Source organism: Sturnira hondurensis, unplaced genomic scaffold (assembly GCF_014824575.4).
Source record: "Sturnira hondurensis isolate 20B ecotype Veracruz unplaced genomic scaffold, ASM1482457v3 Scaffold0020787, whole genome shotgun sequence".
In the NCBI taxonomy this organism is placed as follows: domain Eukaryota; kingdom Metazoa; phylum Chordata; class Mammalia; order Chiroptera; family Phyllostomidae; genus Sturnira; species Sturnira hondurensis.
In genome coordinates this window covers 2,718,833-2,743,476 of record NW_028093418.1, presented here as the reverse complement: position 1 = coordinate 2,743,476, position 24,644 = coordinate 2,718,833, and the positions used below count along the sequence as shown (strand labels likewise).

General features: G+C 45.3%; 2 protein-coding genes across 6 annotated transcripts in view; both read left to right on the top strand.

The window, feature by feature from the left end:
- Nucleotides 1-5,148: 5,148 nt before the first annotated feature.
- On the top strand, nucleotides 5,149-13,253 carry HIGD1A (HIG1 hypoxia inducible domain family member 1A). Of its 3 annotated transcripts, none has more exons than XM_037030542.1 (4): nucleotides 5,149-5,245; nucleotides 10,254-10,368; nucleotides 11,229-11,363; nucleotides 12,201-13,253. In XM_037030542.1, the coding sequence occupies exons 2-4, from the start codon at nucleotides 10,272-10,274 to the stop codon at nucleotides 12,248-12,250; spliced, it is 282 nt and encodes a 93-aa protein (XP_036886437.1). In that variant the 5' UTR covers nucleotides 5,149-5,245; nucleotides 10,254-10,271; the 3' UTR covers nucleotides 12,251-13,253. The 3 variants fall into 3 exon arrangements, with proteins under 3 accessions (XP_036886437.1, XP_036886436.1, XP_036886438.1); XM_037030541.1 differs by lacking the exon at nucleotides 5,149-5,245 and adding an exon at nucleotides 5,376-5,483; XM_037030543.1 differs by lacking the exon at nucleotides 5,149-5,245 and adding an exon at nucleotides 8,672-8,695.
- Nucleotides 13,254-22,068: 8,815 nt separating this feature from the next.
- CCDC13 (coiled-coil domain containing 13) overlaps nucleotides 22,069-24,644 on the top strand; it is a 39,292-nt gene continuing 36,716 nt past the window's right edge. For all 3 annotated transcript variants that reach the window (XM_037030582.1, XM_037030581.1, XM_037030583.1), the window contains exon 1: nucleotides 22,069-22,160. The gene's annotated coding sequence lies outside the window, so the exon portion shown is untranslated. The remainder of the gene's footprint in view (nucleotides 22,161-24,644) is intronic.

Sequence of the window (24,644 nt, the reverse complement as noted above, 5' to 3'; positions counted from 1 at the left end):
ACAGGGAGCACCACGCAGGGCCACCAATTTGAGTGAAGTGCCTGTTTGCATAACCCATTTTTCTCCTAGCGCCATAAAAGTAGCTTTTCCATCCATTATTTTGTCCTTACTGGGACTGGAACTCATTCAGATGGCGGCTGCATTTATGAGCCCTCAATTCATTAAGCCATCAAGATCAACAGATGGTGCCCTCCACTCAATGTGAGGGCAAAGTGACTTGGAGAGCCTGAAGATAAGTCAATAAAAACCTATTTGCAGGGCCATTGAGTACGGCAGTGCCTCCCAGAAGAGGCACCTCATTCTCAGAGAATTAACAGACTGTAAAAACAGCCCTCAGGCCTTGTTGGGAGAGACGGAGTGCCAGGAAGCAGAAAGGCAATCAGTGTCCAAGGCAGTGGAGGGGAGGCTGGGGGCTTCTTTTCAGAATTAAGAAGGCACAAAAGCCCACAGGCAGCCGATGTCACTGAACTCAGGTACTCGCCCCTGCAAAAGGACAGCCCGAGTCCTTCAGAGTCTTTACTGGAGGCCTCCTGTGTGCTAACAGCACCAGGCAGTGTGGGTCCAAGTGTAGCAGGCTTTGCTGCCAGGGTAGGGTGCTTGTCATCCAGTATTCACGCATAACCGGGTACTCAACATCCTACCAACCATTAGGAACCGGCCAGGGAGTCCAGGTGGAAGATCGTGTTTAGCCTTTCAGATAAAAAGAGCTGTTCACCTGCAGTAAACAGAAAGCTTTCGCTTCCCGTAATCAATCCTGTTTCTATGTAATCTAGTCCCAAACCTGTACAAATACAGAGTATAGAAATAAGTCAATCATTTTAGTGACATAGATTATGTAAGGCTGAAACATTTCTAATTTAAAATCAGGATGTAAATAAACCACATAAAACGGAATATTAAAAAGACCAAATTCTGCCTACTCATTCTCCACGGAAAGACATTTAATAACAAAATATACGGGATATAAAAGTATACAAATTTTGCCCCGGCTGGTGTAGCTCAGTGGATTGAGCGCGGGCCTGCGAACCACACGATCGCAGTTCAATTCCCAGTCAGGGCACATGCCTGGTTTGCGGGCCAGTTCCCAGCAGGGGGCTCATGAGAGGCAACCATACATTGATGTTTCTCTCCTTCTCTCCTTCCTTTCCTCTCTAAAGATAAATAAAATCTTTTTAAAAAAAGTATACAAATTTTTAAGAAGACGTGGTTGTCTTGTTAACCCCAAACTAAATGCCTTCCAAACAAGGTGAAGAGGCAGGAAGGCTTCAGCTGAGTTAGGGGAGTTCTGTGCCCACCACCCCATGGGCTCATCTCCCCTACCCCCCACTCCCATCCCTATAAATGAGGAGAAAAAAAGGAATTTTAAGGAGGTACAATGAATCCAACATCCATTTCTCAGTAACAACTTCACAGCTTTTTGTTTGAAAACACTGTCAGTGAAAACAGTTTTGTCTCAAGCCTTAAATGATACAAATGTATTTCCTAATTTGATCTGTCTAAGTGCTTTCCTCTGGAAATGACCCTCTCAACCTCACTGCAGGGGTTGGGTAATACAATACAGGGATTGGATAAAGGGGGGGCAGAATGGTCAGAGCACAGTACTAGGAGAGTGAAGTCTCGGCTCTGCCACAGACCCTCCCCTAGATCTTCAAAGGGCTGGCCCATCATTCAGTTCCCTGCTCAGATGTCACTGATTGGATGTGAATAAAAGGAGGAAGAGCATAGCGGATTTGCTCAGGGTTTCATGTTTGGTTAAAGGGATGGACAGCAGTTCTGTTACCGAACAAGTGTGGGGGGGGCGCAATATTTGGCCCACCCAGGGATGCCAAAAACTGCTTCAGAAGACAGAGGCCCCTCCCAAGGACAGTATACTAATATCTATTAGGCTCTTCTGTCCACCGCCAATTGGAAAGACATCTCTCAATGCCAGAGATTTGTGAAAAGGAAACAAAATGTTTATTTAATGCTATCCAGGCCTAATGCTTTCCTTAAAATATTAAAGTCTTTAAGGGTATACACACACACACACACACACACACACACACACAGCACTCCCTTCTCCCACTGTCCCAACTCCGGGTACCATAAATCAGGAAAAGAGCACACGTCCGTTTTTCAGGGCACAGGCACTGTGAGCTGTGTCGCCTGTCCAGGCAGGATCTCCAATTAATCCAAAGTCATGAGGCACCTTCCACTGGCAAGAGTTCTTTGTACCAAGTTCCAGTCAAAGTCTCTCCTGCTTTCCAGGCCACTCGGCCAAAGGGAGCACCCCAAAAAGCCGCATGGGCCTCTTCTACCAAAGCCGCACTCCACCAAAAGCGCGTCTTTCTTCTTCACCTGGCTGCAGGAATCTCCATTCTGGCAAAGCTGCGTGGTTTTTCCTTTCACCTGGCCAAGACGGGGTCTGCACTCTGCTGAAACCGTGTGGCTCTCTCTCCTAATGGCTACAGGGGTCTACATCTTTCCAAAAGAGCGTGGCTCTCCCCCTCACCTGGCCAAGAGGGGGACCTCACTCTGCTAATGCCACATGCCTCTCCCACAGGCACCCTCTCAGAGAAGCAGCCCCCAATTACATCCTGGGTAGAAGCCACTCACTTCTCCCTGGCCCAAAACTTGGGCACAGCTATTTAACATATCTATGAAACCAGTTAAAGGTTATAGATATGTTAAATGACCATTCCAGAGGTTAGCTGCAAAACTGTTGCTATGCAAAACAACTNTTCCCCCCCCCCCCCTCCCCCGGGGGGGGGGGGGGGGGGGGACACACACATCTTAATATGTCCTCCAATATTCCTGTACACTTTGAGTTTTGGACACCATTCCAAATCTTTTCTGGGCCTCCCGTTGGCTGCACCCTGTATCAGTTCCACGAACCAACCAAGCAACCAAGTCAAGTAGTTTAGGAGAGACTGTAAGCTTGTGGGGAGCAGGAAGTCCAGGGCAGGAGGAAGCAGAGGAGAAGGATGATTAATTCAGTTCATTTAGGACACATTATGGACTCTGGAATAGTGAGGTGGAGATGTCCTATACAATTGAATATACAGGGTCGGGCAAAAGTAGGTTTACAGGTGTTGGTATGGAAAATACAATAATTAAGAAATAATAATACAAGAATAAACTTTGTGTTTCAGGAACTCACAACTATAAACCTACTTTTTGCCCCACCCTGGACAGTTTCAGAGCTGAGGCAAGGAATACAGCAGAGAGCGAAGGAAGCATCAGTAGTCAGAAGAGGCTAAAAAAACCTGTAAGAGTGCATGAGATCATCCCAAGAGAAGGGAAGAAAGTAAGAAGAGAAAGTGAGCATTTCCTATAAAACAGTTTAATACGTAGTCCAGGGAGGGGCCCAATTACTTTTTGCCAAGAGAGACTCTTGTTTGCTTAAAAGCAAATACTTTTTGCTTTTAAGGTATTAAAAGCAGATAAATTTTTATTAAAAAAGTATAAAATGTTTTCACATAAATTAAAAAAAACACTTTAGAACATGCTATGAATGTGTCTGGGAAGTTAACAAACAGCTTCAGTACTATTCCATGATTCTGCAAAGTGTAAAAAGTACAGAGTTGTAACATAATGAGTTGCCCTTCAGGCAGTCTTCCAACATGGAACTTAATGATGGTCCGGACCCTAGCTATTCTCCCGGGGGACTGGACTGTAAGGACTACTGCTTCCCCAAAGCAGGGGTCCTTCTCGGGGTGGTGGAGGGAGGCCACTACTGCGTGTAGCAGCCTTCATACCCCTAAGGCCCAGGATATGGCCTCAACACAAAGAACATAATGGGCTACATTCTGAACAGGTTTGAATTCTCTGGCTGAGGGACACTAGTATCTCTTTTCTAATCCATCCCACTTCACTACCAGGGACCTCAAATGCATTCTGCCCTTGTCAACAACCTACTCCAAAAGCTTCAAGGGCCACCTAATAGAATGCTGTCCAAGCTCTTTAGTTACTATTTAAAAGTCCTCCCCAGTGTAGCTTAAATTCACTTTCCATTACTCTCTTACTCTGCTTTAGTTACAAATGTTTGCCCTTCCCCTACTCTTGCCCTCCAAGCCAGAACTACAATGGGATTAGTTCATGCAATGGGATTAATAAGCAAATGAGCTAACATTATTTTGATTTGTCTAAAGCCCCTTCAGGAATGAGTATGTGTGGTCACTGCTGCTACTAGCCTTTGTTTCTAGAAAACACTTCCGGTTTACCTTCATTTTCAAGTGTGTTCAGCTCTTTTATCGCTTTAATGATCTTAGATGAATCCCTGATTGATTATCCCTACTTATGCTTGAATCCCTCCAGTTGACTGCATTTAACATTATTAGACTCCTGCCAAACTCAGAAACAGTGTTGGAGACACTGGCATGAACCAGACAAAATATGCGCCTTCAAGGAACTCAACGCATACTACATAATGAAGTATGGGGTTTTTCATTTATCGAACATAGCATGAATGTTTCCTGCATGTGTCTTAACTCGATTATGAGACAATCAAAACCCTGGCACTTAGTTCCCAACTGAATGACAGCGCACATGGCAATCTGCCTGTTTTTGTAATTACGCTGAGAGATTGATATCGTCCCGTACGTACAGTCATTCAGACTTTGCATCAGTTCGCTCCACAGTTATTGAGTATCTACTCTACGAACAAATAAGGGCCTCTGTCCGCGGAAGGTCACTGTCACAAGGGGCCTCTGACAGATACCTCCTCCGCTCTGGCTGAGGTGACAGCTCCAGGTACCCGGTGCTGGCGATTCGTGGCTGCCCCCCACTAAAGTGTCAACTCCACGAAGGGCTCCACCAGCGGCCCGAGAGTGCGTGTTCCTGACGGATATTCACCGGGGGAGCGGAAAAGATTAATCGCTCCCACCGCCCGCGCTCTGCAGATGGCGTTCGCACTGCTCGCCACCCTGCCCAAGGGGGAAAGATCGAGAGAAATTTGAGGTCCCGCCGGGCCAAGAGCCAGAGCCTCTGCAACGCCCTCGCGCAAACTCCACATTCCGAGGGCTCACCTCTGACGCTATCCCCACGCGAGAGTCCGGAACTCCTAGTCCCGGCGCGTTGCCCCATCCAATCCGCGACCCGCTCCAGACCACCCCACCCACCGCGCATACGTACGCCCCACCCACTAAAGATACCGGCCTTATGATTGGCTGGAGCCGGCTGGGGGGTGGGACGGCGAGAAGCACACCCGACGGCGCGTGCGGGCGGGGGTCAGAGGTGGGCTGGTATCTGAGAGGTCCTGTTCTTGGTAAGTGAAGTGTGTAGGGGCATTTGGGGACGCGGGACGCTGAATGTTGGGGCGGGAGTAAGTGGGGTCACGCTCGGCTTGACCTGGCCGAGAGCACCTTGGGAAAGTTGGAGGCCGCGAGACTTGGAATGGGGCGAGGCCTGGGATGAAGGGGGCGAAGTGTAGTGACGGTGCTCAGGCCAGACCTCGTGATTCCTGGAGGTTGGGGGTACAAAGTCGAGGCCTGACTCCTTGTCGGGTGAGGTGATTTGGAGCCAGCGCGGAGATGAGGCAAATGCTTGTGCAGTGAATCGTGGCAGGAGAAACAGACTCATGGGTGGGACAGTAATGAGTGACCCGAAGTGGGAGCCCCGGAGCCTGTAGCCTTGAGAGCGGAATCGAGGAGCGAGTGGGGAGGGCGAGCGCCCCGTCCTTGGAGCCCTGGCAAGGTCACAGGAAGAGAGGTGGGAGGAAGGTGGAAAGGTTAAGAGGAGAGCTTAAAACCACCCAAACTTCCAGCCCTCACTTCCTCTTATCTCCGATCTGTTTCCGCCCACCCTCGGCGACCCTCCTAGGAAAGTGAAAAGGCTTCGGGACCAGTCTAAAGCATCTGTGACGGAATTAAGTCTTTTCTGGTTAGCGATTATAAATTGGAATTAAGTCTTTTCCGGTTAGCGATTTAGGAGTGGCAGCAGCCCAAATGATTCGGTAGTGTTACGCCCCCTCTTTTTATTACCGGTGTGGAAAGCAGCTCTTCGGGGGAATCCCTACCAAAGGCACTTTCCAGCAGGACCGGTTTGGGTGAAAAGGTGTGACAGATTGATGTACCAGCAGGACAAACATATTTGAGTCGTATGTACCAGGGCTGCTTCTACTTTCTGTACACAGAATCACTCGGGGAGTGGGGGGTGCTTCTGCTGATACACACTCCACGGGCCCTGCCGCACACAGGCTGAGTCCGACTTTCAGGATGGAGCCTGGGCAGCCATTTCTAAACAAGCTGTGGCTGATGCAAATCAAAATGTGAGATCATTGTGTGGTTGGAGAGTAGTTCCTAAGAGCGAAGTGACAGGCGGTGAGGATCCTTCGGTTTGTTGCATCACCTGATGCTGGGCAGCGCCTCTTCCCTTAAGCCTTTTCTAGGCCCCTGTGCGTTTGGAAAGGGCGTCAGTAGTAGTACCTTACTCGGTGTTCTTTAATAAAAGACCAGCTCCTAAGTTTTAGTCCACCTTACTTGGTGGACAGAATAAATTTTTTTTTTTTTTAATCCTGGCTTTGAATGTCAGTTACTGGTGCCTCTTTATGCACCTGTTCAACTTTCTAACAGGAATCTGGGTTCATTGCTGTGTGCGGAGGAGAAAATGATCAAAGGGAAATCTGGAAGTGGTGCTAGTGGGGAAAAGTCTTTTCAAATCACTGTTGAAATTGTTAGGTAAGTCCCTGGGGAAGGGGGTTCCATTTAATTTTAGGCATGATTTAACCTATCTTTCAAATTCAAAGATGGAGATGGGGCTTCTGTAAAGGAATGGATTTTAATATTTTCAGATCAAAAATGTATGGCTTGGCGTGCATTATAAGATTGATGGCTTGGCAATATGTTGTCAATCAAAAGCACCCTGCGTGTGTCAGGGGTGTGTCAGGGGAGCCCGGGTCTAGTGGCACCTGCCAGAAATGTGTCCCCCTGCTGCTCAGCAGTTCGCATCACCCTTTCTAATCCTTTCTGCATCTGCAAAGAAAGCTGTTAGCAAGAATTAACCGTGAGTTGTTGTTCTCAAATTAAATGACTTACAGTTACTGATCCCGGTACTTTGAAAGTTAACCATTTTCCATTTAGGATGCTGCAAATCATGATACTTGGGAAGTTCTAGTTTGTGCTTAGAAAGAATTATCAGAATCTTTGATAATTATATTCAGGTCATGTTATAAAATATACAACAGGGTTAGAATTTATAGCAGTATAACTGTAATATGATTTCATTGTTGGATTTTTAATACTCCTCTTTATTGACATTATACTGAAATGTTCACACAAAGTGTTCTGGGTCAGACACAGATTATCATCAGTCCCTTAAAGGAAATAATGACCACATGGTGCCCCCCCCATCCCGATTCTTACCCCAGGGACTGCTTTCTGAAAGCCAGATCAAATGCCCGGTCCATACAGATTTCACAGACTGAGCAGTGAAACCAGTGGATTTCCTTCTATTCCTCTTTTACATCCAGGACAGAGCAGCCAGTGTCTGCCTTCCAGTGGGGGTTGGGGGAGATTTTTCCCAGTTGCCTCTGGAACATTTGTAGTGATTCAGATGTGAGAGTGTAGGGGACAAACCACCTACTTTCTCACTTTTAAAGACAATTCCCAAATGGCTGTTTATTGTAGGAATAATTAAGGCAAAGGAAGAAAATGCTTTCATGTCTGCAAAAGAAGGTGCTAGATTTTAAAAAGTGGATTGTGTTGTATAATAGTTTTGTCTCGTGGTTGCGAGAAACCAAGGCCTACTCTTGTTCTCATTTTTCTTTCACAGAATGAATATAAGAAGTAAAAAACAAGTGAGCACTTAGGTGTATATGGTTTAGCATTTTTCTTACTGATTGAACTCTACAAATGTACATAATTATTACTTTCACTAAATATTCCTGAATAAGTTGCCTTAGAATAATTTTAATTGTTGAGAAATACTACTTTTAAATGTATTCAACACTTTGTGGTGTGCTTACTGTACGCAGAGCACTGTGCCGGGCAGTGGGGATGGATGGAGCGGAGCTGGTGTAACCTCCTGACTTCAAGGGTTCTAGCGAGAGAAATAGGCAGTTACAAGACTTTTGATAGAGAAAACAGCATTCTAGGGACGGCGTAACCAAAACATTTTTCGCAAACGTAGAGAATCAAAGAAGACTTTGTACAGGCCAGTTAACATGACCTGGAAAGCCGGAGGAGTTGGCCAGGAAAGCTAGTGTATGAACGAGGTGGGAGGGAGAGGCGTGGGAGGAGTCAGCTCATGGAGGGACTCGGAGGAGGTGAAGAGACCATCAGTGAGACATTTAACGTGATTAAAACAGGGGTTGCAGGGGAGCTGGAAGGAGAGTTTTTGATCAAAGTTATGCCCGTTGAGAAGTTTATGGTTAGTTATGAAGGCAACTAATGGGTATATGCTAGCCTAAAATAAATGTAGTGTTTAATTTCTGTCTAGTCCATTATGTAGTTTCTTGAAGGCCATTCGCAAACATTTCTCTGTGAAACTTCCCAAACGTACTTGAGCTAAAAGATATCACCCTCTTAATTTAGTTCTCATTGTCTCTTACACTGTTGGCGACTAATCACACTCATGCCTCTTTTTTTAAAAAAATCTAATTTTGAACCACTGGTTATTTCTGTGTTTCGTGTTATCTCTTCAGGTAGCGCAGTGAGTGTCCCAGACCCTGAGCTGTCAGACCTGTGTATACAGGGCTGGGCAGAAGGAGGTTGCAGGCGTGAGTACTGAGTGGGTTTTTGTGTTATTGTTTATTAACTATAGTATTATTTTCCACACGAACAACTGTGAACCTCCTTTTGCCCTGACCTGTAATAAAAGCTTAGTAAGTAGGGGTTTATTCAGTTAGCAGGTGATGGAGTACAAAGAGAGAGAAAGTCTAGTTTTGTCTGAGTTTCCTTATGTTGAGCTCTGCGATGCTGTTTGACTCCTCTGGGTTTTAGGCCTGGCTTCTCTGTCAGACGACAGACTCATCAACTCTTGCCAGTGGAGATGGGGGCTTGAGGGAGGACTTTTCAAACTTGAGTAGTAAACCACTCCTCTAGAGTTGGGTTCTCTTTGAGGGCCTCAGCCCACCACTGACAACACTTGAATAGGCAAGTGTTAAATGGAAGCTATTGTTACGGAAGGGAGTGTGGTGCACACGAAAAACCCAGAAGTGACGGTGAGATTTTACATTGGCAGTGGGGTGGGCGGTTGACTTTTGGCTTCACTGGGGTTGGCACCGATCAGAGACCTGGGCACTTCCATGCTGGGTCTGACTCCCTTATTTTATCTATGGGTAAAGTTTACAGGCAGTTCAGAGGCTCTCTGTGAAGAAGGAAGTGTGTAGTTACGGTGACAAAGGTGAAACTGGGTTTGTCGTTGGCTCGCTGTGATGAAATGCCTCCTGGCTTCCGTTGTAAAGGGAGGTGACGGAAGTGGGAGAGGGGAGCCCTCAGTCCTGGAGAGAATCGAGATGAATCTTTTTTTTTTTTTAATGCCCGCTTATCCATATAATGACCAGGCTAGTGTCTTGCCTTTTTTGATGCCATTTAAATGAATACTACTCTAATAGAAAGTACAGAATGTTAAGAGGGAAACCCAGGAAATACAAAGTATGCAAAGGAATAAAGAACTAAAGCTTAGGAGCTGCTCTCTTGTTAAGAGGACCCTGGAGGTGGTTGGTTTTCCTGCTGCAGCAAATGTCAGAAGTGGTGACCCTCAGTCATGAAACACCTCAGGGGCCGTGTGTCGGTGCAGCTGAACGTGAGTTAGGGTTAAAGTGAGACATTTCCAACCCCAGCGGGAGCGTCACTCTTTGGAGGTGAGAACTGGATCCAGGTAGCGTGTTGGGGTGAATGAGTCAGTTGTACGTTTAAAGCAGTAAAGCCTACACTCAGCTACACTTAAAGGTGCTCAGTAGGATTTTCAACATGATACGGGAGAGGCAAGAAGGAGTAGGATCAAGGATGAAGAAAAAATAAAAGGATGAAGACAGAAAATTAATAGCTACTATTTTAATTGACAAAATTTTTAAATTCACTGTTACCAGCAAAGTCGAGCTAAAGAGGAACTGGTGGCGTGGAGGGACCTGAGAATGATGGGGGGTAAGTGCACTCCGCCCTCCCTACAGGTGGCTGTGGGCAAAACTACAGCTGATCTCTAAAAGTAGTTTTTACAGTTTATGAATAGCGTATCTCAGGTTTTCATGGAAACGAGGATTATTTTACATACATCCAGTCATTTAACGGCCTAGTTGTTTTTAATCGCAGAACCTCGTGGAAATTCTCTTTCAGGAAGATTCTTCAATCAGTATGTCATCCAACACAGATGTTTCTCTTTCTTCATATGACGAAGGTCAGGGATCTAAATTTATCCGAAAAGCCAAAGAGGCACCATTTGTCCCTATTGGTAAGTTTGACCTAGAATTCTGATAATCAGTTTGTAACAATCTGTAACATACTGTAACAATCGGAGTATAATCGGCTCCTTCATCAAGTTCACCCATAAGCATTATTTTCAAATTTTTATATGTGATTCAGATATGCTGAGATTGACATGATATAACTCTCATTATAAAATTCTTCTATGTATATTTAGACTTCTTATTTTATTCTTTTTTTAAAGATTTTGTTTATTTATCTTTAGAGGGGAAGGGAAGGATAGAAGGAGAGAAATATCAATGTGCAGTTGCCTCTCATGTGTCCCCCACCGGGAACTGGCCTGCAACCCAGGCATGTGCCCTGACTGGGAATCGAACCTCGGCCCTCTGGATTCGCAGGCCAGTGCTCAATCCACTGAGCTACACCAGCCAGGGCTTCTTTTATTAATTCTTATTTCAGTGAAGTGTTGGGGATCCCAAGACCACCCTTACTAGTCTCGGTGATGTGCTGGAAGGACTCAGCAGACTTTTTAAAAGCTGTTCTACTCACAGTCAGGGTTTATAACAGCCTCTATTATATTAATTGAGTCCCATCAGAGAGGGAAGTAGCACAGAAAGGAGGAGTTCCCTGGCGTTCTTACAGCAATTTACCTACTGGCTCCACAAACCCACATTGTGAAAATTGATACTTCCTGAATCTGCTAGTTTTTGCTAACATCTTTGGACTTTTGGTCCTGGGGAGAGAAGATTAAAAACACGGTGTGTATGTTAGCTAATTAATGGTTTCTTAAAGCATTTTTATAAAAACAGTAGCAAGTACATTTATTGACGGTGAGATCATTTTGGTTGCCCACCCCCTGTGTCTGACATAACTGCGGCTCTTTCTCAGGGATGGCCGGGTTTGCGGCGATCGTCGCGTACGGGCTGTACAAACTGAAGAGCAGGGGGAACACCAAGATGTCCGTCCACCTGATCCACATGCGTGTGGCCGCCCAAGGCTTCGTCGTGGGCGCGATGACTCTCGGTGGGTTCCTGCTGGAGGTTTCAAATTTGTGGTCCCCACTAATGGATTTCTTTGTAAACAAAACAGTGTAGATACTTAAAGCTAGTTTTGTTTCCTTTTCCTTTTTATGGTTTGGTTTTGTTAAAGCTAGTTTTGAAACAGTACCCAAATATCATGTTTATTTTCATGGAGAAGTGAATTGATAAACAGTTCAATAGTGACATCGTTTTACTGTCTGATACAGGGTGGGGCAAAAGTAGGGTTTACACTTGTGAGTTCGCAAAAACACAGTATTCTTGTGTTACTGTTTATTATTGGATTATTGTCTGTATGAACAACTGTAAACCTCCTTTTGTCCCACCTGGTATATCTTACCAAGGTTTGAAAGAGAAAGAAAAGGTACCCCTGTCCATCACTGAGTTTATAATTTCACCAGAGGGGCTAGACATGCCAGTAAGTAAAGTTTGTTATGTGGGAAAGACGTGGTTGCTGTTTTTTTTTAGCTGACGGTGGAAAAGATCTTTTTAATGCAGGTATTGCATGCTTTTATTGGCTGTATGATTCATTGACTTTATCTGATATTATATAGCAAGAGCGACAGCTTTTAAAGTTGCCAGATAAATATTGAACAGTCTGAGCTAGTCATACTAGCCTTAAGCTACTTGGGAAACCGAAAAAATAATTTTAGAAACAGAAATTGTTTGAGAAGGCAAGAGTGTAAGCAGCCCACGGTCTGGTTCCCCTTGTAAAGACTGCATGCTAGCAAAGGTGCTGCTTTTAGCTATTTTATGAACTGTTTTTAATTTTCTTAATATTGAAAAAATATTTAAATGCCTAACCAGCATTCTTTTTCTTTAGGTATGGGCTATTCCCTGTATAAGGAGTTCCAGACGAAATCTAAACCCTAGAAGGAGAGCTGCGGCCTCGGTCGCAGTGGTGGTGTTCGCTGTAGATCGAGATCTCACATTGAGGTTCTGTATTTATTTTGCAAATAAATCGTTTGAGTGGGTCAGAGAGTAGTAACATGGTGATTTGAATATTGGCTTCCTTACTTGCAGGCTTGGTTTGCTGGGTGACTAAATTACTAGTGACTAGTTCACTAACTTGGTCATTCAGAGGAGTCAGATTAGCACATAAGAAACACGCCACTTTTAAATGCACTTGATAGTAGTGAAGTGTCCACCTTGTTCATCTCTTCTGGTGAAATAAGTTCTAATGAAGACATCCTGCCAACCCGGAAGTACTCCCAGTTGCTGCGAATGTCACATGCTTTCGATGTTATGTGGGAACCCTCTTTGCCCCAGCTTCTTTTCCACCTGCCTTGTGGGCTGGAGAAGTACTTCTGTTTTTAGGGCTGGTTGGCTCTGTACCCGTTCAGAACAGTGCATAGCACATAATGTTACACACCTCCCCACAACCAGACGTCTGTGTGTGTACTTAAACCAAACCTGAAATGGTTTAAATTAAATGTTTACTCTCCCACCTGATAACAGCTGCTAGAGGGTAGTATTTATTTTATAGTCATACTTGTAGACACAAGATAATTCTCGTTCTAATTCAGCTACTTTGTAATTGCAGAATTATATTTTTGCTGCTGTTACATGACAGTAATTTTTAAATGCCACCTTGAAGTAGAAATATTTTAAGTGCTAATGCAAAGATAATGAAAAACAATTTTTAAATATGTGCAGTACGTTTATTTTTCCCTAGAAGCATCATAAATGTTAAACAGTTTACCTGTAATGCGGGTGGTTAATGATGTAAGAGCAGGATCTGGTCAGACGTCACGCACGAACTCCTGTGCGCTGCACAAGGCTTGATTGCACCTGGAAACGTCTCCTGTCTGACCTGACTTACATTCCATGGTGATAACATGGTACGTGTGCTATTAAAGTAGATGAACACATCGAATGTCTCGTATTTATTTCAATTTGGAAAAAGAAATCATTCCTCAGAGTGGCACAAAAATCAAGTCCCCAGAAAAGAGAAAGAACATTTGGGGCCTTTGGTAGGAGCCACAGTTAAAGGATATTTCCCAAACAGGAACAATGGCTGACATTTATTGAGCATTTACTGTGTGCTGCCCGCTGCTATAAGCACTTCCCAAGTATACTGTCATTTAGGTTTCCTAACAACCCTAAGCATTAGGAGCTATGATCTCATTTCACAGAGGAGGAGACTGAGGTGTGAGCAGTTCAAGTAACTAACAAGGTCACATCACTAGAGAAGGTTGTGGGTTTGAGTCAGGAGCCTGTGCACTCAGGTGGTAGATGCCGACAGGTGTTAAGAGACCTGAAATGCCCTGGCTGGTGTAGCTTAGTGGATGGACCACAGGCCTGTGAACCAGAGTATTGCGGTTCAGTCCCCAGTCAGGGCACATGCCTGGGTTGCAGGCCAGTTCCCAGCGGGAGACGCATGAGAGGCAACCGTACATTGATGTTTCTCTCCCTCTCTCCTTCCCTTCCCCTCTGGGATAAATAAATAAAATCTTTAAAAAAAGAGAGAGAGAGACCTGAAATGTTGGGCTTTGTGCAATTAATGCTGCAGCGGGGTGGGGGGCATTAAATTTATTTATATCATAAATAAAATTAGTGGCAATAGCATGGTTTTGGCTCACCACTGACTGCTTAACCTGGGCCAGGTCAGGTTTTCTCAGTCTCTTCCTAGCTGTGAACTGAGAGGTTGGTCTGGGTCATTTCCGTGACCCTGTTTATCTTACGGATTGTTACACGAGTACGAGAAGGTGATTTGTAAGCTGTTACTTAGGAACTTGTGTCAGCTTCCAATAGACATTTACAGGAGATGCTTGTAGGCGGCCCTGCCTAACGGTAACTTCAGAAAGGATGAGCCTTCTGTAGAACCAATTCGGGAACAAGTTTCGGAAAAGTGCCTCTCGAATAGATGAGTATATTACTGATTTTGTGAAAATAAATACATACCAATTTGTGGGAAATTGATCTAGACAAATGCCAGGGGATGAAGAGAAAAGCCGGGGGGGGGGGGTGATGATGACAGCCCCCGTCATGTGGTCAGGACAGCATGGGAGGGTTGGTTGCCCCTCTCAGGGAGGGTGGGTGATAGGCTGGCTTCGGATCATGGAAGTTTGTCAAAGGAGCTGAAGTGCAGGGGATGCAGCTTTTCACTGAACCAGACCTGAGTTCGTGGTTCTGCCACCTGCTGGCCAAGGGGCCATGGTTTCCTCCCCTGTGAGATGGGGACAGTATCAGTGGCCTGGGGGTGTTGGAAAGACTAAGTGCAATGGTGAAGGTGAAGGGCACAGCGCCTGGTGCAGTAGTAAACTCAGCAAATCCTTGCTGGGAACTCTTGTTAAGCTTGGGAATGGAACAGCATGGGAGGTACATGGGCCCTGTGCCTACAACTCAATCTAGCTGGGAAGGCTGGCCTCAAATACGTGATTCCCAAAAGCATGATGAATAGTAGCCCCCGTTGTCCCCGAGACCAGGATGCAGCAGGAACAGCCGGCTGGGGGACCTAGTTCCCTGTTGGAATCAAACGGTGTCCCTGAGGCCCTGTTCCGTGTGGCTCAGTTGGTTGGAGTATTGTCCTGTAACTGAAAGATTCTGGGTCTGGTTCCCAGTCCCGGTGGGTACAGGAGGCAACCTATCAATGCTTCTCTCTCTCACATCCATGTTTCTGTTCCTCTCTAAGCAATCAAAAAATGTCCTTGGGTGAGGGTTAAAAAAAAAAAAGTATCCCCGAGGAAATGATGTCTTACCTTAAGGAGATGGTGTGCTGGTTTTTCACCGAGCGTCAGCTTTCTTGGCTTACTGTTTCAGGTTACTGAAGAATTGGTATATGATCGTTTCCATGCCTCTCTCCCCAGTCTGTTTGGGGGCTCGGTAATCTTTTTCATCTAAAGCACCTGGCTCAGTGCCTGGCTCACAGAGGCGTTCAGTAAGTCTTTTTAGAATTAAGTAGAAAGAGTAGATTTTGTTTTTTTCACATCCAGGATCCTGCTGTCCCCAAAGAACTTACATATGTCTACAGGAACTTACATACCTGATTCCTGGGTGGGTGGGTTAAGCCTTGTTAAATACTTCACAGTGGGGAGCTCCCACATAGATAAAAATTGTTCGTTTTTCCAGGTTTGAGTTCCTCTGGCTGGGAGGTGCTGGGTATGCACTCAGTTCTGCCTCTTCCCCTCACCCTGGATTCGGGCTTTTGGGGGCCACCAGCCTCTCATATTATCCCCCGTATAGTGTGTGTTTCAGCCTAATACCATTTTGGCTACAGTCAAGTCTTATTTCACCTGTGGAGCTATTTTGTGTAAGAAGTGTTTGTATATATGGTGATCTCATTCATCGTACGCTGACTTCAGGAGAAAACTGGAGGGTCTGCCAAGGTTCATTAGTCCTTAGTTGCACGGGACCTCTCGGATGGACGGGCCCTGTTCTGGCTCCCCCCACGCCCTTGGCACGATGCATGGGTAACACAGTTCAGGTTTGCCCCCAATGTTCTCCATTGCACTCTTAGTTCATATCACTGTCTTTCGAGACACATGGATGAAAGTCAACCGGTCTCAGTGACAATCGGTTTCCTCCTGTGGATTCAGTCCCCAATCCCCTGTGCACTTCCCAGTTTTTAATTCACCCCCTCCACAGTAAAGGCCATTTGTAGATGGGAGTCCCATCCTCCTCCTCCTAAAGGCCAACACAAGTACTGGCTGAGGAGTTTCAGACATGAAAACTGGATAAAGTAGCTATAGCATGTTAGGCAGAAAGACCAGACTTGGGGCCTGGATGGGGACTGTGTGTGTGCGTGTGGCGGAGGCTGGAGAGGAAGGAGGAGAGTGAGTGTTCTGTGAACGGGAAGACTGTGTGCCCGCCAGCATGTGTCTCTCCACGTGACCAAGGGTCTCAAGTTCTGGATGTGTGCTCCAGCTCTGTTGCTTTGTTTTCTTTCTTTTTTAAAAATGTTTTATGTATTTATTTTTAGAGAGAGAGGAAAGGAGGGCGAAAGAGAGGGAGAGAAACATCAACGTGTGGTTGCCTCTCGCGTGCCCCACACTGGGGACCCACTTGCAACCCAGACATGTGCCCTGAGTGGGAATCGAACCGGTGACCCTCTGGTTTGTAAGGCTCTCACTCAATCCACTGAGCCACACCAGCCAGGACTTTGTTGTTGTTGTTGCTTTTCCATTGTATGGCCTTGAATGGCTCAGAGCTTTCCTCATTGAAAAAGTCAGGATAATGTGTACTTCAGAGTTTTTGTGTGGAACAAATGGAAAAGAGTATTAAAGCATTTTATATATTGCAAAGCAGTGTGCATACGTCAAATATTATCACAGTGGAACATGGATTGTTTTAAACTCAAATATGGAGAAACTGGCAAATAGGTATAGTTCACTGTGGTCTAGAAGAATGTGAAAAGGCTTGGGTTCCACTTTTGATTGGAGTGCACTGAGCTCACTGGGAGTGGAGGGGAAATTCAGGGAAGAGGTAGAGCACAAGCAGAGCTGCTGGGCGGTGGCGGGCGGGGGACTCTGGCGCCGGCAGCACCGCTGGAGCTGGGCGGCAGGACAGGAGGTGAAGGGCCCCGGTTTAAAGTGGTGGCAACAAGGAAAGGAAAACGATACATCTGGATGTCAAGAGGCTTTGCTTAGGAAAGACTGGCAGGACTTGGTGACTCGTTTACTATTGACCAAGACGAGAGGAAGCAAAGATGCTTCGGAGTCCGTGCCCAGAGTGATGGTGGGGGATGGAGCGTCAGGGGCAGGCCACCGAGTGTGGACGTAAGACAAGCTGACCTCAGCGAACAGTGCTCCAGCAGAAAGGGGGACGGCATTTCCACCTCACACGGCAGAGCTTCAGTCACTCTGCCAACACTTCAGTTGCGCTGGGGACAGGGAAAGACAGCAGCCGTGTAAGAAGCTCAGGTACTCGAGAAGACCTCCTCACTCTTCCTACACTCCTCTGAGGGGGGCAAGTGGACGCTGGCCTCCACTCGAGAACCATTCATCACTACTGGGTTTAGAAGGCTTTCCAGCTTTTGTCCTGCCAGAAGCCAGTTCTTCTGCCTCATTTCGGTGACTGGGGCAAAAGCGGGCTTTCTGTAAGAAGCAAGCTGGGATGCAGGAGCGAGGCTGGTTCTCCCAGGAACTTGCATCAGGTCAGCCGCTCACTGAGAAAGCGGCCGTCCAGGCAAGCTGGGGCTCCTCCAGGTTCCTTTCTCCCATTTCCCTGTTCTATCCGAAGGGCTTTCAAACAGGACCAAGTGTATAAATAACCAGCAGTCCCACTATGTGACACATGAGAACTATAGGACACCTTATGTTCATTCAGCTTTGTTCTGGCCTAGTAGGTATGTTGCCACAGGCTGCAAATTTACAGCCTTGGCCCTCAATTTCAAGTTCCTGTAGCATGGTGTAAGACACCATGCTAGACATATGTAAGTTCTTTGACATATGTAAGTTCTTTGGGGACAGAATTGCTTTGGGGAAGTGGGGAAAGTGACTGAAATTCCTCAGAGGAAGAAAGTGCCATTGCTCCCTCTCTGACCCCGCCCCCACATACAATCACAACCCAGTGACTGGGCTGCTCCGCCCCCGGTGAACACCTAAGGCTCCACCCCTTATATGTAACAGGCAAATCAAGACACACAAAAAAATGGCCCAAATGAAAGAACAGCTCAAAACTCTAGAAAAAAACAGCTAAGCAATCAAGAGGTAGCCAACCTATCAGATTCACAGTTTAAAACACTGGTAATCAAGATGCTTACTGAATTGGTTGAATTTAGTCACAAATTAGATGAAAAAAATGAAGGCTATGCTAAGTGAAATAAAGGAAAATGTACAGGGAACCAATAGTGATGGGATGGAAACTGGGATTCAAATCAATGGAGTGGACCAGAAGGAAGAAAGAAACATCAATCAGAAAAGAATGAAGAAACAAGAATTCAAAAAAAAATGAGAGGCTTAGGAACCTCCAGGACATCTTTAAATGTTCCAATATCCGAATTATAGGGGTACCAGAAGGGGAAAAGAAACAGCCACGAGTGGAACGCTTACTTGAACAAATAATAAAGGAGAACTTCCCCAATCTGACAAAGGAAATAGACTTCCAGGAAGTCCAGGAAGCTCAGAAAGTCTGGAAGGAGTAGGACCCAAAGAGGAACACACCAAGGCACATCATAGTTACATTACCCAAGATTAAAGATAATGAGAGAATCCTAGAAGTAGCAAGAGATAAAGAGACAGTTACCTACAAAGGAGTTTCCATCAGACTGTCAGCTGATTTCTCAAAAGAGACCTTACAGGCAGGGAGGGGCTTGAAGGAAGTATTTCAAGTCATAAAAGGCAAGGACCTAGATCCAAGACTGCTCTATCCAGCAAAGCTTTCGTTTAGAATGGAAGGGCAGATAAGGTGCTTCTCAGATAAGGTCAAGTTAAAGGAATTCATCATCACCAAGCCCTTATTATATGAAATACTAAAGGGACTTATCTAAGAAAAAGAAGATAAAAAACAGGAACAGTGAAAGGACAGCAAACTCACAGTTATTAACAACCACACCTAAAACAAAAACAAAAACAGACTAAGCAAACAACTAAAACAGGAACAGAATCAGAGAAAAGGAGATCACACACGGAGTGTTTATCTACAGGGGAGTGGGAGGGGGAGAGGGCGAGAAAAGGTACAGAGAACAAGTAGCATAGATGGTAGGTAGAAAATAGTCAGGGAGGGTAAGAATAGTAAGGGAAATGTAGAAGCCAAAGAACTTATATGTATGACACATGGACATGAACTAAAGGGGGGGAATGTGGGTGGGAGGGGGTGTGCAGGGTAGAGGGGAGTGAAGGGGAGAAACGGGACAACTGTAATAGCATGATCAATAAAATATATTTAAAAATCATTAAAATTTTTATTGTGAAATATACACAACAGAATTTACTACTTCACCATTTTTAGGTGTACAACTTAGCAGCACTAAGTACACTCACAGTGCTGTACAACCATGATCACCCTCTGCCTCCAGAACCTCTCTGTCATCCCAAACAAACTTCATAACCTTTAACAGCAACTCCCATTTCCCATGTCCCTCGCCCCTGGCAACCTCTATTCCACTTTCTGTCTCTGAATTTTCTATGTACCCAGCCAGTGGGATAATACAATATTGGTCCTTCTGTGTTTGGGATGTCTCACTTAGCAGAATGTTTTCAAGGTTTATCCATGCTGTAGCATGTTTCCAAATTCCATTCTTTTTTTATGGCCAAATAACATTCCCCCTTGTGGATACCCCATTCTGTTTACCCATTCATCTACTGATGGACACTTGGGTTGTTTCTCCCTTTTCTCTATTGTGAATAAAGCTGCTATGAACATTGGTGTAAAAGTGTTTGATCCCGTGCTTTCATATTTTGGGCATATACCCAGAGGGAAAATTCCTGGATCTATGGTGATTCTATTTAGCAATTTGCAGAACTACCAAACTTTTCTACAGCAGCGGCACCATTTTACATTCCCTCCACTGATACCTAAGGGTTCCAATTTTTACAAACCCTGGCCAACACTTGTTGGTTTCCACTTTTTTGCTAACAACCATCCTATTGGGTATGAAATGGTATTTCGTTGTGGTTTTGATTTGCATTTCCTTAGTGGTGAGTGATGTGGAGCATCTTTTCATGTGCTTATTGGCCATTGGTGTATCTTCTTTGGAGGAATGTTTATTCAAGTCCTTTGCCTATTTTCCAGTTGGATTTTTTGTTATTGTTGAGTTCGCTCAACTGCTTTTGACACAGAATCGAAAGCAATTCAATGGAGGGAGGGTACCTTTCAACAAATGGTGCTGGTCATGCATAGGCAAAAAACAAAGGAAATGACCTAATACAGAAATTACATCAAAATAAATCATGAACATAAAACTCCAACACTTCAAGAAAATCATAAGAGAAAGTTTTTGGGACTCAAGGCCAGACGGAAGTTCTTACACTTGACAGTAAAAGCACTATCCAAAAAAGAAAGAAATTGATCCATTGGACCTAATCAAAGTATAAACTTTTGTGCTGCGAAGTCCATGTAAAAAGAATTAAAAGATAAGCTACAGAATGGGAGAAAATATTTGCAAACTACATACCCAACAAAGGGCTAGTATCTACAATATATAAAGAATTCTCAAAACTCAACAATTAGAAACTGGGCAAAAAGACATGAACAGATGCTACGCCAAAGAGCGATAGCAATTAAGCACAATGAAAAAAACATGTCCAGTGTAAGTATCCACCACGCACGTATCAGAATGGCTAAAATAAAAAATTGCGACATCAAACACCAGCAAAGATGTGGAGAAACTGGATCACCCAGACTCTGTGGGGAGAGTGTAAAATGGTACACTCTGCGGAACAGGTTGGCTGTGTCTTCTAGATGAAACTAAACGTGTGATCACCATACAATGGTACTTTGGGGCATTCCAGAGAAACGAAAACTTAGATTCACACAAAAATCCATCCAGGAACATTCATCTCGGCCTTATTTGTAATAGCCCCAAACTGGAAACAGCGCAGAAGCGCTTCAGGGGATGAACAGTTCAACAAACCACGGAAAACCCTGAACAATACAGAGAAATTACTAATGCAACTTGGGTGAACCTCCAGAGAATTATTCTGAGGGAAAACAAGGCCAATTCCAATAGGTTACATACTATATTATTTCATTTATATGACATTTTTGAAATGACAAAGTTTTAGAAATGGAGAACAGATTAGTGGTCCCCGGGTTGGGAACCTGGGAGGGGGCGGGGCAAGAAGGAAGTGGGTGTGGTTATAAAAGCCCAACAAGGAAGCATTCTTGTGGTTTACGTGTTCGTCGTCTTGACTTCAGCGATCAAACCTACACCTGTGATAGAATTGAATAGAACCAAATACACACACGAATACCGTTCAACATGGGAAAATCTGAATAAGATAGATGGATTGTATCAAAGTCAATATCCTGGTTGTGATACTGTGCTAAAGTTCTGCAAAAGGCGGTCTGGCGCCGCACCTCCGTGCACGTCTCTGAGTGGGTGCCTTATGAGGTTAAAAAGAAAGAAAGACAAGATATCTGAAGATTTTCAAATTATAAAGGCCTGGATAAATATTTGGGAAGCTTCCTCGGATCTCCTTTCCTAGAAATTTGTCTCCCACCCCCAAATAGCCCTGAATAGATTAGCGGCTTAAATTCGGAAGTGTTTTCCACCATGAAAATAAGCCATGTTCATTATATTTAAAACCCTCTGAAGTGCAAACAGAAAAACAGCATATGTCGTTCCAGCCCCAAATCCAGTATCTTCCGCCGTTTCCACGCGTCTCTCTCAGTTTTGTTTCTGCGCCCGGTTTTTAAAAACATAACTTTATGTAGAAATAACTATAGCTCGTGTCCTGCTTTTTTCCCTCACCATCACAACGTGACCTTTCCCCCACTTTTTTTTTTTAAATATTTTTCAAAGACACTCCTGGTGGGATCGTTCACTTTTCATCTCCCCGGCGGGAATGCGGAATGCGCACCTCTGTGCGGAACTTCTGATCTACAAAACTTTCAAAACGCATGTTCCAGAAGCGGACCACTGGACCCACTTTAAAGTCTCCAGGGACACGACACCCCCTTCCAGCCAGCCGCGCCTGCTTCCAGACCACACCATCGCACCCCGGACCCTCCAACCTTGGTCACTTTCTGAACTCCCTCTCGGGCACCGTAGACTCGTGGTGACGTAACGCGGGTGGCATAGGTGGTTTCCCTGGTGACAGTTGCCAGGGCAGCGCGAGAAGCGTCCGAAAGAGGTAACCCAGCGGCGGTGGCCCCAAAAGGCAGGACCTGCGAGAGCACTGTAAGTGCGGGGAAATGGAGATCCGGGAGCCTGCAGCCTCTGGGAGCCTGATCCGCAGCCCGGGCGCACACGCTCTCCCGAGCGCTCTGCCCCTGGCCGTGCGCTCACTGCACGCGGGGCGCAGAGCGAGGACTCTCCTTTCTTGCTGCTTTGAACCTGCGTGCACCGCCTCCTCCTTCTCTAGGCACTTATTTTCGGTGCGGTACAAGGGCTAGTGAGGTGCGAAGGGGGAATCACCTGCCCAAAGCCACACTGTAGGTGGTGGCAAAACCCGAACTTCAACTCGGGTCCACTAGACCTCTGGCGCCCTCTTCTGATCTCTGCTGCGGAGGCCTCTAGCACCACAGCGGGGTGGAGCGGGAACTACCAGACCTGGTAGCGTCCACTATCCCCCACCCCGTCCTCCCGCCCCTGGGCCAACCCCCACAGGACCGGGGACTCGTCGGAGAGCACCCCTTGGCGCGGGGCTCCAGTCCAGTCATCTTCAATCCATCCCCAACCTAAATCCATCTCTGCATTGATGCTGGCCCGGCAGGCAGTCGTAGGAGAGCCTGGTCCTCCAGGACGCCCAACTAGGCTTCTCAGGCCAACTCCTCTCCACCCCTAGGGGACTGCTGGGAGGGGCAAGAGGGAGGAAGGAGAGAATGTGGCAGGCTGGAGGGGAAAAGGGAGGCCCATGTCTGGATGGGGCCTCAGCCCCCTCCTCACTGGTCCAAGTCCCCTATGCACGCAACTGCCTCTGGGGTCTTTGCCACAGAAAGTGCCATTTTCCCTGTCCCATGGCTCAGTATATATATGCTTTATTCCATAGAGCAATTTTAGATTTACAGAAACACTGAACAAGAAATACAGAAAGACCCCATGTATTCCTCTCCCCTTTCCCCCATTATTAACATCTTGCATTGGTAAGGTATAGTTGTTACCATTGATGATCCTATGTTATTGTTAACTTTATACGTTTGGAGTTTACATTAGCGTTCAGTCTTTGTATCGTACACTCCTATGAGTTTTGCCAAATGTGTAATGCCATGTATTCCCCATTACAGTATCATTCAGAACCATTCACTGCCCCGAAAGCTCCCGGTGTTCCACTGCTCATCCCTCCTCCCCTCTGCACAACCCCTACAACCACTGGTCTCCCTCCCTCTCTCTCTCTGTCTGTCTGTCTGTCTGTCTCTCTCTCAGATTCCCTCTTCTGGGGTATCATATAGTTGCGATCACACAGTGTACAGCCTTTTCAGACCGGCTTCTTCACTTAGCAATGTGCATCTCAGTTTGCTTTATGTTTTTTTTGTGGCTTGAAGCTCACTTCTTTTCATCGATAGATAACGCACCATTGTATAGGTGTGCCGATTTGTTGATCCACTCACCTGTTGAGGGACATGTTGATTGCTTTTGATTTTTGATAATTATGAATACAGTTCCTATAAACTTTTGCTTACAGTGTTGTTTGGAGACAGGTTTTCAACTCATTTGGGCAAACATGATTGCTGGATCATGTGGTAAGAGTATTTGGCTTGGAAAGAAACTGTCGAACTGTCTTCCAAAGTGGCCGTACCAGCAATGAACGAGGGTGTCCTTGTTGTTCCACACCCTCGTCAGCACTTGGTGTTGTCAGTGTTCTGGATTTTAGCGATTCTAACAAGGGTGCAGTCTTATCCCATTGCTGATTTAATCTGTAATTTCTAATGACATGTTATTTTGATCTTTGCATGTGCTTGGCTGCCATCTGTAGGTCTTCTTTGCTGAGGTGTATGTTCATATGTTCAGGTCTTTTGCTCACTTTTTAGTTGGATTGTGTCCATACTGTTAAGTTTTCAGAATGCTTTGTGTATTTTGGATGCAGACCTTTATCAGATGTGTGTTTTAAAGATTTTCTTCCAGTCTGTAGCCTGTCTTCTTACTCTCTTAACAGTGCCTTTTGCAGAGCAGACGTTTTTAATTTCGATGAAACCCAACTTGCCAAATTTTTCTTTCATGGATCATGCTTTTGGTGTTGTATCTAAAAACTCATTGCCAAACACAAGGTCCCCTAGAATTTCTCCCATGGTATCTTCTAGAAGTTTTATAGTTTAGCATTTTGGACTTAGGTCTATGATCCATTTTGAGTTGATTCTGGTGGAAGGTCTGTGTCTAGATTCACTGTGTTGCACGTGGATGCCCAGTTGTTCCTGCACCGTTTGATGAAAAGAGTATTTTTCTTCATTGGATTGCCATTGCTTCTTTTTGTTGATTCTCTTTGTGTGGGTCTGTTTCTGGGCTCTCTATTCTTTTCTCTTGACCTCTTTGTCTATTCCGTCCCAAATACCACACTGTCTTGATTACTGTAGCATTATAGTAAGTCTCGACATCAAAGCATCAATCTCGCAACTTTATTCTTTTCTTTCCTATTGCATTGGCTTCTCTGAGTGAAGCCTCTTCATATAAATTTTAGATTCAACTTGTCAATATCCACAAAGTACCTTGCTGGGATTTTCTTACAAT

Excerpts from the sequence above, each read along its gene's own strand:
- HIGD1A (XM_037030541.1), top strand. The coding sequence starts at position 5,391 with ATGAAGGGGGCGAAGTGTAGTGACGGTGCTCAGGCCAGACCTCGTGAT. Across the intron at positions 5,484-10,253 it reads GAGGCCTGACTCCTTGTCGG|GAAGATTCTTCAATCAGTAT; the intron begins GTGAGGTGATTT and ends ATTCTCTTTCAG. Across the intron at positions 10,369-11,228 it reads GGCACCATTTGTCCCTATTG|GGATGGCCGGGTTTGCGGCG; the intron begins GTAAGTTTGACC and ends GCTCTTTCTCAG.